At 46.7% G+C, this 14,781-nt stretch overlaps 1 protein-coding gene across 1 annotated transcript in view; it reads left to right on the top strand.

Annotated features, from left to right (window-relative positions):
* The first annotated feature begins 10,126 nt into the window (after positions 1–10,126).
* NHLRC1 (NHL repeat containing E3 ubiquitin protein ligase 1) overlaps positions 10,127–14,781 on the top strand; it is a 5,891-nt gene continuing 1,236 nt past the window's right edge. Inside the window, 2 exon segments of the mRNA XM_006109787.3 lie at positions 10,127–10,279; positions 14,496–14,668. Of these exon segments, the coding sequence (XP_006109849.1) occupies positions 10,127–10,279; positions 14,496–14,668 (326 nt within the window).

Genomic DNA, 14,781 nt, shown 5'->3' on the forward strand with positions numbered 1-14,781 from the left:
CTGGGCAGGGGACCCCGGCTGCCCAGGATCGCTGATTCCGCCCCTGCTCCCTGTGATGGCTGGTTCCGCCCCTGCCCAGGCCTAACGCCCCTGGCAAGGCGTTAGGTCTCTGTAGGGGACCCCCAGCTCCCCACGATTGCAGGCTCCACCCCTGCCCAGGCCTAACGTCTTTGGCCAAGGCTTTAGGCCTGGGCAAGGGATCCCTAGCTCCCCGGACTGCCGGCTGCGTCCCTGCCCAGCTCCCATTGCTGGCTCCACCCCTGCTTCCCGCTATCACTGGCTGGGGCGGCAAAGGCGCCTGGTTCTCTGATCACAGCTGGGGGGCAGGGCAAAGGCAGCCCCCAGGGCCGCCTTTGCCCCGCCCCCGGCTGGGGCGGCAAAGGCGCCTGGTTCTCTGATCACAGCTGGGGGGCAGGGGGCTTCTTCCCATCCTTTCCCTTTCGCCTCCCAGCATTGTGCCTACATATGCAAATTAGTCGCCATCTTTGTTGGCGGTTAACCGCCATCTTGGCTGGCAGTTAATTTGCATATCGCCCTGATTAGCCAATGGGAAGGGTAGCGGTCATACGCTAATTACCATGTTTCTCTTTTATTAGATAGGATAAGTTAACTGTGTACATGTGTGTTGGCTGGGTTAAAGGGGGAAGTTTATAGACCCCTTGAATACTGATGAAAGTTATAGGTACTCTCCTTAGAAATATGTCATAAGCAGGATACTGTGAACACTTCCTTAGGGTTCAGAGTTGTTGACTTCCCTGCCTCTTCTGCCCCCATTTAGGAACTGCTGCCCTAGATGCTCTCTGGCACTGGTCTTATTCTAATACACTTATAAGTCTATTAATTTGGAGTGTCTCCTAGCTCATAATGGTTCTTACTTCTCTGAAACCTGTCCCCAGTTCATGGTGTGGGCTTCCAGAAGCCATGACCACCTGACTCTGCCTTTGTCACCATTTGAATGGACCAAGAAGGGACTGCTGACCTGAGTTGGGCCAATCAGATTCTCTTCAGAGATTTTTAGAATTGGGTTGAGAAAAGCAAGTTAGCCACTTAGAGGGGGTGAAACTAGCAGGTGCCCCCAGCAGCAGTGAGGCAGCCACTTTGTCCTCTAAAGATGGGAGAAAAAGAGAATGCTGTCTGCAGAAAGAAGTAGAGATGAGAACTGGAGAGAGTCCTGGGTAGTTTCAGTTTCTATTTTCATTCTTCCTGAAGCCCAGCAGCTCTGTGGGGGAGAAAAGTGTGTTGCTGTGATAGAGACCTATTCTCTTTGCTGGCTAGAGTTAGTGTCTGTAACTTGCACCCAAAGATCCTTAAAAAATACAAAAGATATGTCCTTATGTAGTTGATCTTTTACATATTTTGTGTCCTCATTGGGGGAATACTGACCTTTTTAAAGTCTCAAGATGGATGATATACTACATATAAATTATTTTAGAGCAATTGTATCATGTTCAGAATTTTCTAGAAATAACTTTTATTCAGCTTTGTAATTTAAATAGCAGATCCCCTGAGCCTATGGGCCCTGACTCAGTGATTTATGAAAGGCCTTGCACTGCCTAAACACCAGACATGAAGGCACTAGCATATGTACACTCTTAATGCTGTTAGTGGCGTACAGAATGAAACAAGAAAAGTGTGCAAAAGTCCATGTGGGTGAAAGGGGAAAGAAAACTACAAGGGATACAACCAAAGCTTTAACACTTACCTCTGATGAGCTGGAGATATGGTTCTCTAAAGGGTTATTGGTATGGAGACCACAGAAGGTAGCCTGAAAGGTGTACCTTGTGAGAGATACTATCAGATGAAAGGGGGTCCCTGAGTACAATGAAGTGACAAATATAAACCTCACCCATAGAGAAATTAGTCAAAATAATTTTTCCCTTCACACTGTAGCACATACCTGTCATTGTTTTATTTTAATAACAGGGTGTGACATAGATGTGTTTTTATGAATATATACATATATCATATATCTTTATGTAGTTGATCTTTTACATATTATGTGTCCCCATTGGGGTAATATATTTGGCATACACTCTTACACTCTTTAAAGATCTTTTTTTTTTTTTGCTGTTAATCTTCACCTGAGGATATCTTTTCCATTGATTTTTAGAGAGTGGAAGGAAGGAAGGGGAGAGAGAAACATTGATGTGTGAGAGACATATTGATTAGTTGCCTCCCACACGCACTACCCTGAGCAGGGCTGGGGATGGAACCTGCAACCCTTCAGAGGGTGGGACAGCACTCTAACCACTGAATATCACTGGCTGGGGAATGTTTATATTTAAATAATAATAAATTAATACATTCTTACTGAAATTTTGGAAAGTATAGGAAAGTCTTTAAAAAACGCACAAAAGGAGATTAAAAATGACGATGGAGTAAGTGGATGCTGCACAGACACACTCCCAGGACCAAACTGGAATTACAACTAAACTACAGAAAAATTTCCTGAATAATCAACAAAAGACTCACTGGAAAGAACCCTGATAATCGAGGAGCAAAAGTGGAGACCAGATAGAGATGGATAGGAGGAGCGGAGGTGTAAAAAGGGCTGGCTGGGCTCCCATAGACAGCTACTGAAGTTCCAGAGAGATATCTCAGCTGCAGGGGTTGCCACTGAGAATGCCCAAGCTGGGATCCCAGCAGAGAGCACCAGAACTGAGAAGGATACCTATATAACTTCTGGCTGAAAAAGCAGGCAACCTCTTAAAAAGCCAATGCACAAAATTCTCTGTGCAGCTACTCACCTTGTGCTCTGGAGGGAGGACAAAATGGACGGGAGCTGTGTGAACAGAAGCCAGGATGGGGAGCTCTAGGCTTAGTGCTCAGAAGGCAAACACCCCGGTTTCCTGGGCTGAGTCATTTCCTCATGCTGCAGAGGTCACCTTTCTCACACAGACAATTGCTATCTAGGTGGTTTTGCCTGGGGAAGACAGCTGACCCACCCTATTGGGAAACACCTTCCCCCATGGTGTGGAGTTGCTGAGGCCTATTAAGAGACTAAGAATAACAATTAGTCTTCAAGCAGAAGCAATCACCCCACTCTGTTAGGAAAAACTCTTGCCACACCTGTGGATGATTGCCTGAGGGCAATTCAAGATTAAATCCAATCAGTCTGCAAGCAGAGGCAGTCTCTTGAGGCTTTGAGTCCTTGCCTGACCTAATTAGACAGAAACAGCGTTTGACACTGTCCTGCACTAGAAATTGAGAGGTGTAGCAGATCTACCTAATACATACTCATAAACCCAAACAGGCACCCAAAATGAGGAGACAAAGAAACAACCCCAAATGAAGGAACTAGAGAATTCTCCAGAAGAAGAGATAAATGAAATGGAGATAATAAATTTATCTGATGTAGAGTTAAGAATAATGATGAAAAAGATGCTCAACAGCATGAGAAAAGATATAGTAACTATGAAAACAGAAATAAAGAATGACATATCACAAATAAAGAACACATTGGAAGGAATACACAGCAGATTAGGGGAAGCTGAGGATTGAATCAGTGAATTAGAGGACAGGGTTGAAAAAAATCACTCCATCAGAGAATCAAAAAGAAAAAAAAACAATAAAAAACAGGAGGACAGCTTAAGGGAGCTGTGGGACAATATGAAACATAGAAATATTAGAATAGTAGGTGTGCCAGAAGATGCAGAAAAGGAGAAAGGGATATAGAATATGTTTGAAGAAATAAGGGCAGAAAAAAAAGAAAAGAAATAATGGCAGAAAACTTCCCTAACCTGGTGAAGGAAAAAGTCACACAACTTCAGGAGGTGCAGAGAACCCCAAGCAAGAAGAACCCAAACAGGCCCACGCCCAGACACATCCTAAATACAATGCCAACAATTAAAAGACAAAGAGAGAATCTTAAAGGCAGCAACAGAAAAGCAAACTGTTACCTACAAAGGAGCACCCATAAGGCTGACACCTGATTTCTCACTAGAAACTCTACAGGCCAAAAGGGAATGGCATGAAGTAATGGAAAGCAAGGATCTGAAACCAAGATTACTCTATCCAGCAAGGCTATCATTCAAAATAGATGGTCAAATAAAGAGCTTCCAGACAAAAAAAAAAAGCTAAAGGAGTTCATCACCACCAAGCCAGCATTACAAGAAATGGTAAAGGGACTGCTGTAATAAGGAGAAGAAAGAGAGAGAGAGAAACCTATGAATACAGGCAATAATAATAATAATAATAATAATAATAATAAACCAAAAGCAGCCAGTCCTGTCACCAGAGATGATTACTGCTAAACTGATGATGTGTTTTCTTATCTTTTTTTTTTGTCTGCTCATACAAGTGCATGTTTTTGCTAAGTTGACATCATATTATGGATACAGTATTGTCTCTCTACTATCTTCTCTAGTATTTCATCAGTCCTTTCTCATGTCACTATTTTTTAGAAATTATATATATATATCTGTATATTGTTAATCCTCACCCAAGGATATTTTTCCAGTGATTTTTAGAGAGAGTGGAAGGGAGAGAGGGAGGGGCAGAGAGAGAGAAATATCAATGTGACAGAGACACATTGATTGGATGCCTTCTACACGACTTGACCGGGGGCTGGATTGGATCTGCAACCTGGTATGTGCCCTTGACTGGGAATTGAACCCGAGACCCTCTGGTGTGGTTCTCTAACCACTGAGAACCACAGGCCAGGACAGAAATAATATATTTTTTAAATGTGTTTTTATTGAATTTTAGATGAGAGAGAGAGGGAGAGAGAGAGAGAGAGAGAGAGAGAGAGAGAGAGAGAGAGAGAAAGGGAGAGGGACAGAGAGAAAGAAACATCAATGAGAGAGAAACATTGATTGGCTGCCTCCTGCATACCCCCTACTGGGGATTGAGCCTGCAACCGGGGCATGTGCCCTGACCAGGAATCAAACTGGTGACCTCTGGGTGCATGGGTCGACGTTCAACCAGATGAGCCACACTGGCCCAGGCAACACTATTTTTTTTAATAGATGTATAATGTTCTGTCGTATGGCAGTGCCACAATCATTTAATCTTTCTCCTGTTTAGAGTAACTCAGCAAAGGTAAGTAGTACTCGTGAGGGTGCTGTATGAGGATGCACTGATGATTGAAGACTGTCCCATTCTGAGGAATCTAGGACCCTAGTGACAGAGACTGAGCAGTGATCATTACTATATAGTGTGGTGAGGCTGCAAGAGGAAGACACACAGGCAACTGTCAGCCTGTAAGTGGACACTTAAACCATCAATAAGTGAGCACAGCCCTGGCCAGTGTGGGTAAGTGGTTAGAGTGTCGGCCCTGATACAAAAAAGTCACGGGTTTGATTCCTGGTCAAGGGCATGTACCTGGGTTGCAGGTTCAATCCTGAGCCCCAGTTGGGAGGCAACCAATCTATGTGTCTGTCTCACATCAATGTTTCTCTCTCTCTCCCTCCCCACCTCCTACCCTCCCACTCTCCCTAGAAAAGCAATGGAAAAAATATCATCAGATGTGGATTAAGAAAAAATAATAATAATTAAATAAGTGAGGACAACATTACTTAGAGCAGGTGGGAAGAGAAGAGAAAAAGACCAAGGATGGTGTCCTAAGCAACACTCAAATTTTTCAAATTTGAGAAACATTAAAATCTCTAGGTTCTCATTTTCAACCATCTACTCCAGCTCATTTTTCTGTGGGTGCTCAAAACATTCAGGCCTGAACCACTATGCCCTTCTCCATCAAACCCTCACCCCTGAGAAGCCAAGCACATGAATGTGAGGTACAAAATTAGACAGGTGGTCAGAGGGGGCATTGGGAAGACAAGATGCCCCAGGGCAAAGCTAGGGATGTCACCAGAGCACAGGTCAGAGTCCAAGGAACCACACAAGCTACAGAGATTCACCTATTGAGGAGGTGTCCGGAAGCTGGCCTGAAACGCAAAACTGAACAACCCAGGAAGGATTCAGATGAACAAAGATAGCAGGAGTTTTGCTCTGTGGGCTCATAAGCTCATGCTAAAGTGCCTACTGTCTTTGAAGAAGTTGCACTTCTCCTCCCTGATTGAGATAATTCCATTCGATGTGTCTTGGACCTCATTTTTTATTCCTGTCATTGTCAGGTGCAGTCTGAAAGGTCACTGTGTCATTGGACTTCTTTTGGAACGCCTTCTAAATTGCATGTATGTGGCATATTTTGCCGCATTTGCAAAACCAGGAGCCCACCTGCCTAGGCACTAACTCCTTCCGCAGGTTCTTTAACTAGTCCCCCACGCTCCCTCTTCTCTGCTGTAACCACCTGAACTAGGTCTCCATTCTCCCTCCTCTGTGGGTGGTACTTTGCACCTAGGTCCATCCACTGGCCACAGTTTTTATTCTTTAAGTCCTTTGTCCTCATAACCCCCAGGGCTCATTCTAGGTGGGAGCAGGAAGAGATGGGCAGGCTATTCCAGGGATGAGGTGTGTTGGAGGGAAGTGGAAGAAATCCATGGAGACTCTGGCACAGAAAGATTCACCATCAAAAACTCAAAACGTTGGAGTTAGACTCAGGGCATTTATTTTATTAATCAGTGTGTGTATACAGGTGCTGAGGATTTTACAATATAAGGCATTTGAGAAACCCATTAGCATTGACTCTAGAGATAGGCAAAATGTTTAGCACTGTTCCTGGCTAAATACTACTTTCCTAACAGTGCTTCTTATAAATCCTGGAGAATCGTCAAAGAAAATATATAACATTTGGGTTTATTACCTATAAGTAGTATCCTTCTAAGTATTCATTCATTCATCCAGTTAAAAGATGTTGTTGGCAACTAGTTGTGTATTGGGCACAATATGGTGCTGAGCAAAACCAGACCTGGTTCCTGATCTCCTGGAACATAGTTTATCTCTCCAGAGACAGGAGCAGAAGAAAGAAGGGGTGAAGGTTAGAGCAATTTTAAGATTGGATAAAAGGGAAATTGGACTCCATATACTCGGTAAGTACAAAAAAGACAAAATGCTGCCCTGGCCAGTTTTGCTCAGTGGTTAGAGCATTGGTCTGTGGACTGAAGGGTCCCGGGTTCAGTTCCCTCAAAGGTACATGCCTTGGTTGCAGGTTCGATCCCTGGCCCTGGTTGGGATGTATGCGGGAGGCAACCAATAGATGTTTCTCTCTCACATCAATGTTTCTCTCTGTGTGTCTCTCCTTCTCGCTTCCACTCTTTCTAAAAATCAATGAAAAAATATCCTCAGGTGAGGATTAAAAAAAAAAGACAAAATGCAAAGGGCAGGAGTGACTGGGTTGGATTGACAGGAATGTTGGAATAGAATCTGTATGTAATTCTGTGAAGAGGCAGCAAACACTGAAGAAAATGATTGGCAAGAATGCTGAGCGAGCCGAAACCGGTTTGGCTCAGTGGATAGAGCGTCGGCCTGCGGACTGAGGGGTCCCAGGTTCGATTCCGGTCAAGGGCATGTGCCTTGGTTGCGGGCATATCCCCAGTGGGGGGTGTGCAGGAGGCAGCTGATCGATGTTTCTGACTCTCCCTTCCTCTCTGTAAAAAATCAATAAAATTTATAAAAAAAAAAAAAAAAAAAAAAAAAAAAAAAAAAAGAATGCTGAGCGAGAATGTAGGGATCCTAAATGTGAAAGACTTAAACCTATGCGTTCTTAGTTCTGAAAGCTTTATGTAATTGAGAAAACCTTAACTCCCAATCAAATGATCCAAAATATTTCCATGCTTTAAAGTTACCATTTGAGTCCGGACCATAATTCATGAGGGTAGATTGTCTGTGTATGTGCCAAAACGCTTTCCAGAATTACTGTGCTGTTTACCAAGCGGTAGAGGGATTACCATGATCATTCTTTTAAAAATGTCAGGTTTAGTGCAGCTTTTTCTGGTTTACCATGCAGTACTACTGCTTGCCCCACAGGGGCAGCAAAGCATCAGGAAGAAGACAGGATTATCCGGCAGTTGAGCAAGGGAGCTGAGCCCTCCAGCTCATCTCTTCTGTCAGGCTAGCCAAGGTCATTGAAGGGTCTAAGCTCGGCCACAGTCAGCAATGAGTTGTGGGTCTTTGGAACATTTTATTTTATTTTATTTTTTATATATTTTAATTGACTTCAGAGAGGAAGGGAGAGGGAGAGAGAGATAGAAACATCAATGATTGTGAGAGAATCATTGATCTGCTGCCTCCTGCATGCCCCTGACTGGGGATAGAGCCTGCAACACCAGCATGTGCCCTGATCTGGGATTGAACCGTGACTTTCTGGTTTATAGGTCGACACTCCACCCCTGAATCACACCAGCTGGGCTTTGGATACATTTTAAAACAATGGTGGAGCAGAGACAAGTTAGAAGCAAGTCAAGGATCAGTGAAATCCATCCAGAAAGCCTCTTGAGAAGGCAACATTTCATAGCACAGGCTTGGTCTAGATTTGTACTGTTTGTGCCGTAGCCACCAATCACAGGTGGTTACTGAGCACTTGATGTGAGGCTAGTCTGGATTGGGGTGTGCTGTGAGTGTAAAATACACACTGAATTTTACTCAGTACTAAAAAAAAAAAAAGAGAGAGTAAAATATCTCATTAATAATTTATACAGCAATTTCATGTCAAAATGATATTTTGTATATTTGAGGTTAAATAAAATATGAAATTAAATTGACTTCACTAGTTTCTTTTTCTTTTTAATTTTTTTAATATTTATATTTTTATTGATTTCAGAAAAGAAGAAAGAGGGAGAGATAGAAACATCAATGATGAGAGAGAATCATTGATTGGCTGCACCCCCACACTGAGGATCAAGCCTGCAACCCAGGCATGTGCCCTGACAGGAATAAAACTGTGACATCATGGTTCATAAGTCAATCCTCAACCAATGAGCGACACCAGCTATGCTCTTTTTATTTTTATTTTTTATTTATTTTTAATTCTTTATTGTTGAAAATATTACATATGTCTCCTTTTCCCCCCCCATTGACCTCTCCCAGCCTGCTCCTTTTATTTTTTAAAAAGGTGCATGAATTCGTATATGGGTGGGGTGCCGATCAGGGCCTGGATCAGGCTGGTTGGCTGCCGCAGTGAGCATCATAGCCACCAGTCATTTTGGTCATTCTGGCCGTTCCACCATTCCAGTCGCTGGTTTTTTTTTATATACATAGATGTGGATACTGGGTCCCAGCTGTAGTGCCCCAGCTGATTGAGCACCATCCTGTGCACCAAGAGGTCGCCAGGTCAATTCCGGGTCAGGGCACATGCCCAGGTTGCCTGCTCCATCCCTGGTGTGGGGCATGCAGGAGGCAGCCAATTGATGATTCTCTCTCATCGATGTTTCTATCTCTCTCCCTCTCCCTTCCTCTGTCTATAAAAACAATTTTTAAAAAATGAAAATGTGTAATCAGTGCTTCAAAAGCAGTGGTATCCTACAAAGTGAAAATTAAGGTCTAAGCCTGGGGTGTGAAGTGGAGGTCATGTTGCAATGTCACTGCCTGTGAGTGAAGTCTGGTCTGGGGAGCTCAGGGCGGTTCGCAGATGCCCCCCCCCGTGGTGGTGGGAGCCAGGCAACCATCGGGAGAGGGACCCCTGCGGCTGCGCTGGCCTGCCTGTCCATTCCTAATGGGATACAGTACTTTTTAAATAAGGAGCCATACTTTTTATTTAAGGTTTGAGAAATGAATGTGGTTTCTAATTGTATCAGACATTAATGTTTTAAAGCTATGACAAAGTTTAAAATTTCTACATTTTGGTTTTCATTTATTGTAACTGTTCTTTCATCTATTAAACTAGAGGCCCAGTGGAGTCCCTCTCACAGTTCGGGAGCCCTCAGGGGATGTCCTACTGACGGCTTATGGGGAGCGGGCCTAAGCTGTAGTCTGGCCTCTCTCTGTGGGAGGCAACTGGCCGATCAGGGAAAGGCACTGCCCCCATCACCCCCTTGCTGCCTCTGGCCTCCCTCTGCAGGAGGTGACCCGACAATCAGGGGAAGGTGATGCCCCCATCACGCCTCTGCTACTGCCACTGCCAGCCGTGAGGCTGCCTGAGCCTCGGCCCTCGCAGCCACTGCAGCTTGCCTGAACCTCGGCCCAGCCCTCGTTGCCTGAGCCTTGGGCCCTCACAGTGGCAGCCACCCTCCGCGGCTTGCCTGAGCCTCGGGCTGGCCCTGGGCAGCAGCAGCCACCATCCGCTCCCACGATGCATCTCCTGGTCAAGTCCCTTCGGGGACGCAGCATCAAGTCCCCGCCCACCCGTGTGCACCTCGCAGCTCACGCAGCCCCACTCACCCACATGAGCCCGCTGCGCACACAGCCTCCTGGTGATCGGTTGTTGCAGCATGAGGGCATCATGGCACGAGGGTGTGATGATAACATAGGCTTTTATTAGTATAGACTAGAGGCCCGGTGCATGAAATTTGTGCATGGCCAGGGGGGTGGGGGTTGTTTCTCAACCCAGCCTGCACCCTCTCCAATCTGGGACCCCTCATGGGATGTCTGACTGTCGGTTTAGGACCAATCCGACAGTCAGACATCCCTCTCACAATCCGGGATCACTGGCTCCTAACCACTCACCTGCCTGCCTGCCTGATTGCCCCCTAACCGCTGCCCTGCCAGCCTGATTGACGCCTAACTGCTCCCCCGCCAGCCTGATCGCCCACAACTGCCCTCCCCTGCAGCAACCCACCTCCTCCACCGGGACCTGCCTCCTCTGCGCCACACTGAGCCACAGGACCCTTAGGCCTCACCGCCCACTTGGCCCCTCCTCTACTGTGCGTGTGGCCATCTTGTGGCAGTCATCTTGTGACAATGTTGCGCAGGTATGTTGCGCAAGGGCGTGACATCACCTAGGCTTTTATTATATAGGACTAGAGGCCCGGTGCACAAAATTCGTGCACTGGGGGGTGGGGGTTCCCTCAGCCCAGCCTGCCCCTCTCACAGTCCGGGAGCCCTCAGTGGATGTCCTACTGATGGCCACAGTCTGGTAGCAGAGGCTTGGAGCAGGTGCCCCGTGTGTGTGTGTGTGTCTGCTGGGGCCTGCCCCCAGCTGCGCCATGTCGGCTCGAAGCAGTTGCCGTGTGTGTGTGTGTGTGTGTGTGTGTGTGTGTGTGAGTGTGTGTGTGAGTGTGTCCCCACTGGGGGTCTGTCCCCAGCCACATTGGAGGCTCAGAGCAGGCACTGTGTGTGTGTGTGTGTGTCTGCTGGGGGCCTTCCCCCAGCCACACCATGGAGGCTTGGAGCAGGAGCCCCTCTGTGTTGATCTCTCAGGCTCCTGGCCTCCACTGCATGTTGTACTCTCCCTTGAGCTATGGCCAGGATGGGGCTGCTGCTTGCAAGCTGGGCTTTCCTGCTCCAGGATCGCCATGGCGATGGGGGAGCAGGCCCAGCTGGGGGCTGCCCGCAGGCCGGGCTTGCTCTCCTGCTCCCAGATCCCCATGGCGACCGGGTAGCAGGCCCAGCTGGGGGTTGTCCGCAGGCCGGGCTTTCCTGCTCCCTGATCAGGCGCAGCTGGGGGCTGCCTACAGGCCGCACTTTTCTACTTACCGATGGCCAGATAACCACAGCGACCCAGGGCCCAGCAGCACTTTCCTGCTCTCCAATAGTCATAGGGTCCCGACTGGGGGCGGGGCTTAGCAGTGCGGGGCTTAGGTGGCATGGGGGTCCCGGCTGGGGGCTCAGGTGGCACATAGGGGTCCCAGCTGGGGGCGGGGCTTATGCCCCGCTGCCCAGGGCTGCACATGGGGCCCCGATGGCAGCTCACGTTGTCCCGCCCTGCCTGTAGAATAGGATAGAGGCTTGGTGCACAGGTGGGGGCCGGCTGGTTTGCCCTGAAGGGTGTCCCGGATCAGGGTGGGGGTCCCGTTTGGGTGCCTGGCCAGCCTGGATGATGGGCTGATGGCTGTTTTTAGGCTGCCCACACCCCCTTTAGGGTGGGGGTCCCCACTGGGGTGCCTGGCCAGTCTGGATGAAGGGCTGAGGGCCGTTTTCAGGCTGGCGGGTGACTGAAGCTCCCAGCCTCTCCTTTTTTTCTTTTTTTTAATTTTTATTCTGGGATTTATTTACTTTCTATGGCTGTCACTGGAGCTGAGAGCCAGCTTTAGCTCTGAGGCCAGCTCCAGCTTGAGGCCTCGGCTGCTGAAAGCAGATATCTGGGCTTTGTTTAGCTTCTATAATTGAAACTCTGTTGCCATCACTGCCGCTTTAAGCTCTGAGCCCGCTGCCGGCTGAAAGCAGCTATCTGGAGCTTGTTTAGCTTCTATAATTGCAACATTGTTGCATCCGGAGCTCAGAGCTGGGCTGCTGCAGGCCGGGAAACTTGGCTTCCTCCATCACTTTAGCAAGCAAGCCTCCTGTTCGCTTCAGCTGCCTGGCTGCCGGCCACCATCTTGGTTGGCAGTTAATTTGCATATCCTGCTGATTAGCCAATGGGAAGCGCTTGGGGGTATGGTCAATTTGCATGTTTCTCTTTTATTAGATAGGATTGTATATGGATGGGGAAGTACTGTTTCTCCTCCTAGCATTTGTTTCTATAACCAGAAATAAAGTTGTATATTAAAGAAATGACAAAAATAAAATAAAATGTGGCTACTAGAAAATTTAATATTATATATGTGGCTCTCATTATATTTCCAATAGACATTAGTTCTAAAAATATTACATTTTTGGTGTCCTGAATGTATTTCTTCACTTAAAGATTACTTCAGAAAGTAATTCCTATTTGGTTTGACTTTAGTCAGCTATTTATTTAGAATGGAAATGCATTATAGCCTGAAATTATTAAATTGGTTATTATTTCCCAGTACACAGATAATCTTTGAATTATGTAACACATAGAAAATGTTCTTTCTGTCTTACATTAAAGCTCCTCCAGGGGTTTTAACACAGGATAAAAGTCCTCTGTTTTCTCAGAAGTCTAGCAAATAAGAGGGTGAATGATCATAATAATGATCTCTAAATGAAGATAAGTAAGCTGATATGTGGTTTTATAAAGAGAATGTTTATGTAAGGTGTTTTGGGGTTTTTTTTGGAGGGGGGAGGGATAGGGAGAACTGAAAATGAGAGTTTCCTGAGATTATGCCATCTCCTGTTTGAAGGTTTTTAAACATAGGGTAGATTCTCTGTGCTTTCCACCTTGACTGAGGATGGAAGAATTTAACCTGGTGCCATTTGAAGGGCTTGTTGTAGTGTAGTTGTTAGTGGTTGTCAAACTTGGCTGCACATTACTAGTATAATCATACGGGGAGCTTTAAAACTTCCAGCTGCCCAGACCACATCCAAACCAAGTAAACCTAGTTATGAGATCCAGGTATTTGCCATATACAACCAAGTTGGAAAAACACTGGGACATGCCTGGTTGGTGTGGCTCAGTGGTTGAGCGTTGACCCATGAATCAGGAGATCACGGTCGGACTCTAAGTCAGGGCACATTCCTGGGGTTTCGGGCTCAATTTCCAGTATGGGTTGTGCAGGAGGCAGCTGATCCATCATTCTCATTACTGATGATTCTATCTTTCTCTCCCTCTCCCGTCCTTTCTCTGAAATCAATTTAAAAAAATTAAAAAATACAACACTAGGATGGTTAAGCGTGCGGGCTCTGCAATTAAACTGCCTGGCCTCAAATCCCAGCACAACTACTTCCTAGCCATGTGACCCTGAACAAGATGCTTAACCTGTATGAACTCTTTTGTAAAAACGGGATGATGAAAATAACATGTTCTGCCCTAGCCAGTTTGGCTCAGTGGATAGAGCATCGACCTGCGGACTAAAGGGTCCTAAGTTGGATTCTGGTCAAGGGCACATGCCCAGGTTGGGGGTTCGATCCCCAGTGGGGGGTGTGCAGGAGGCAGCCAATCAATGATTCTCTCTCATCATTGATGTTTCTATCTCTCTCTCCCTCTTCCTTCCTCTCTGAAATTAATAAAAGTATATTTTTTTTAAAAAAAGGAAAAAAAGAAAATAACATGCTCTTACAGGTCAAACGAGATAATCTATGTAAACCACATAATAGAAAGCAGGCATGGCATAAGTTCTATAGCAATTCTGATTAACAGCTTATTTACTTCCATTAATTCCTCTGGAAGACATTTCCAGCCATTGTTCCCCCATCTGACACTCATTCACCTAGTGGGTTTTTGTATTGCCCTATAACATTCTTTTGCTAGTACATGAATTTATTTTACACGTATTCATTAAGTATCTACTTTAACTACAAGTGCGATAAAGACTCACACCTGCCTCACCCCCTCGAATTTAACTTTCCTCGTGTGTCTGTGTTTTCCAGTCTGATCAGAAGCATCGTGAACCACGAGACCGTGTTCTCTCGCCAGCCCTAGCACCTAGCACCTAGCACCTAGCACCTAGCACCGAGCACCCAGCACCACAAATTGGAAACTGAGGGGCACCAGGGTTGGAAGACGAGGTTGTTCTAGTTCTTGCTTTGCCTCTTACAGACTGGGTGATAGGGAGGAACCCTCTTGTTCTCAATGGGTGTGTTTCCTCATGTGATGTGTGGAGATAACCCATCCATGATTTTGTTAATATGACATATCTGACCATGCGTTGTGAATACAGGCTTTCAAGAAGCAGTGCCGCACGCGCCCACCAGGGGGCAGCAGGTCTCGGCCCAGCGGCGCCGCGATCGACGTCAGAAGCAGCGCCTCGCCCCTTGACCGTGACCCCGGGCGGCGCCGGGCGGCGGGGCTGGCGCGGCGGGAGCGCCACGGGCTGCGCGGGCTGCGCGATGGGTGCCGAGGCCTCGGGGAGCGGGCCGGCGCTGCGGGAGCTCCCTGCGCGAGGCCGAGACCAGTCTGCTCGAGTGCAAGGTGTGCTTTGAGAGGTTCGCCATCGGCAGCAGCGG

Source organism: Myotis lucifugus, unplaced genomic scaffold (genome assembly GCF_000147115.1).
Source record: "Myotis lucifugus unplaced genomic scaffold, Myoluc2.0 scaffold_356, whole genome shotgun sequence".
Classification (NCBI taxonomy): Eukaryota; Metazoa; Chordata; class Mammalia; order Chiroptera; family Vespertilionidae; genus Myotis; species Myotis lucifugus.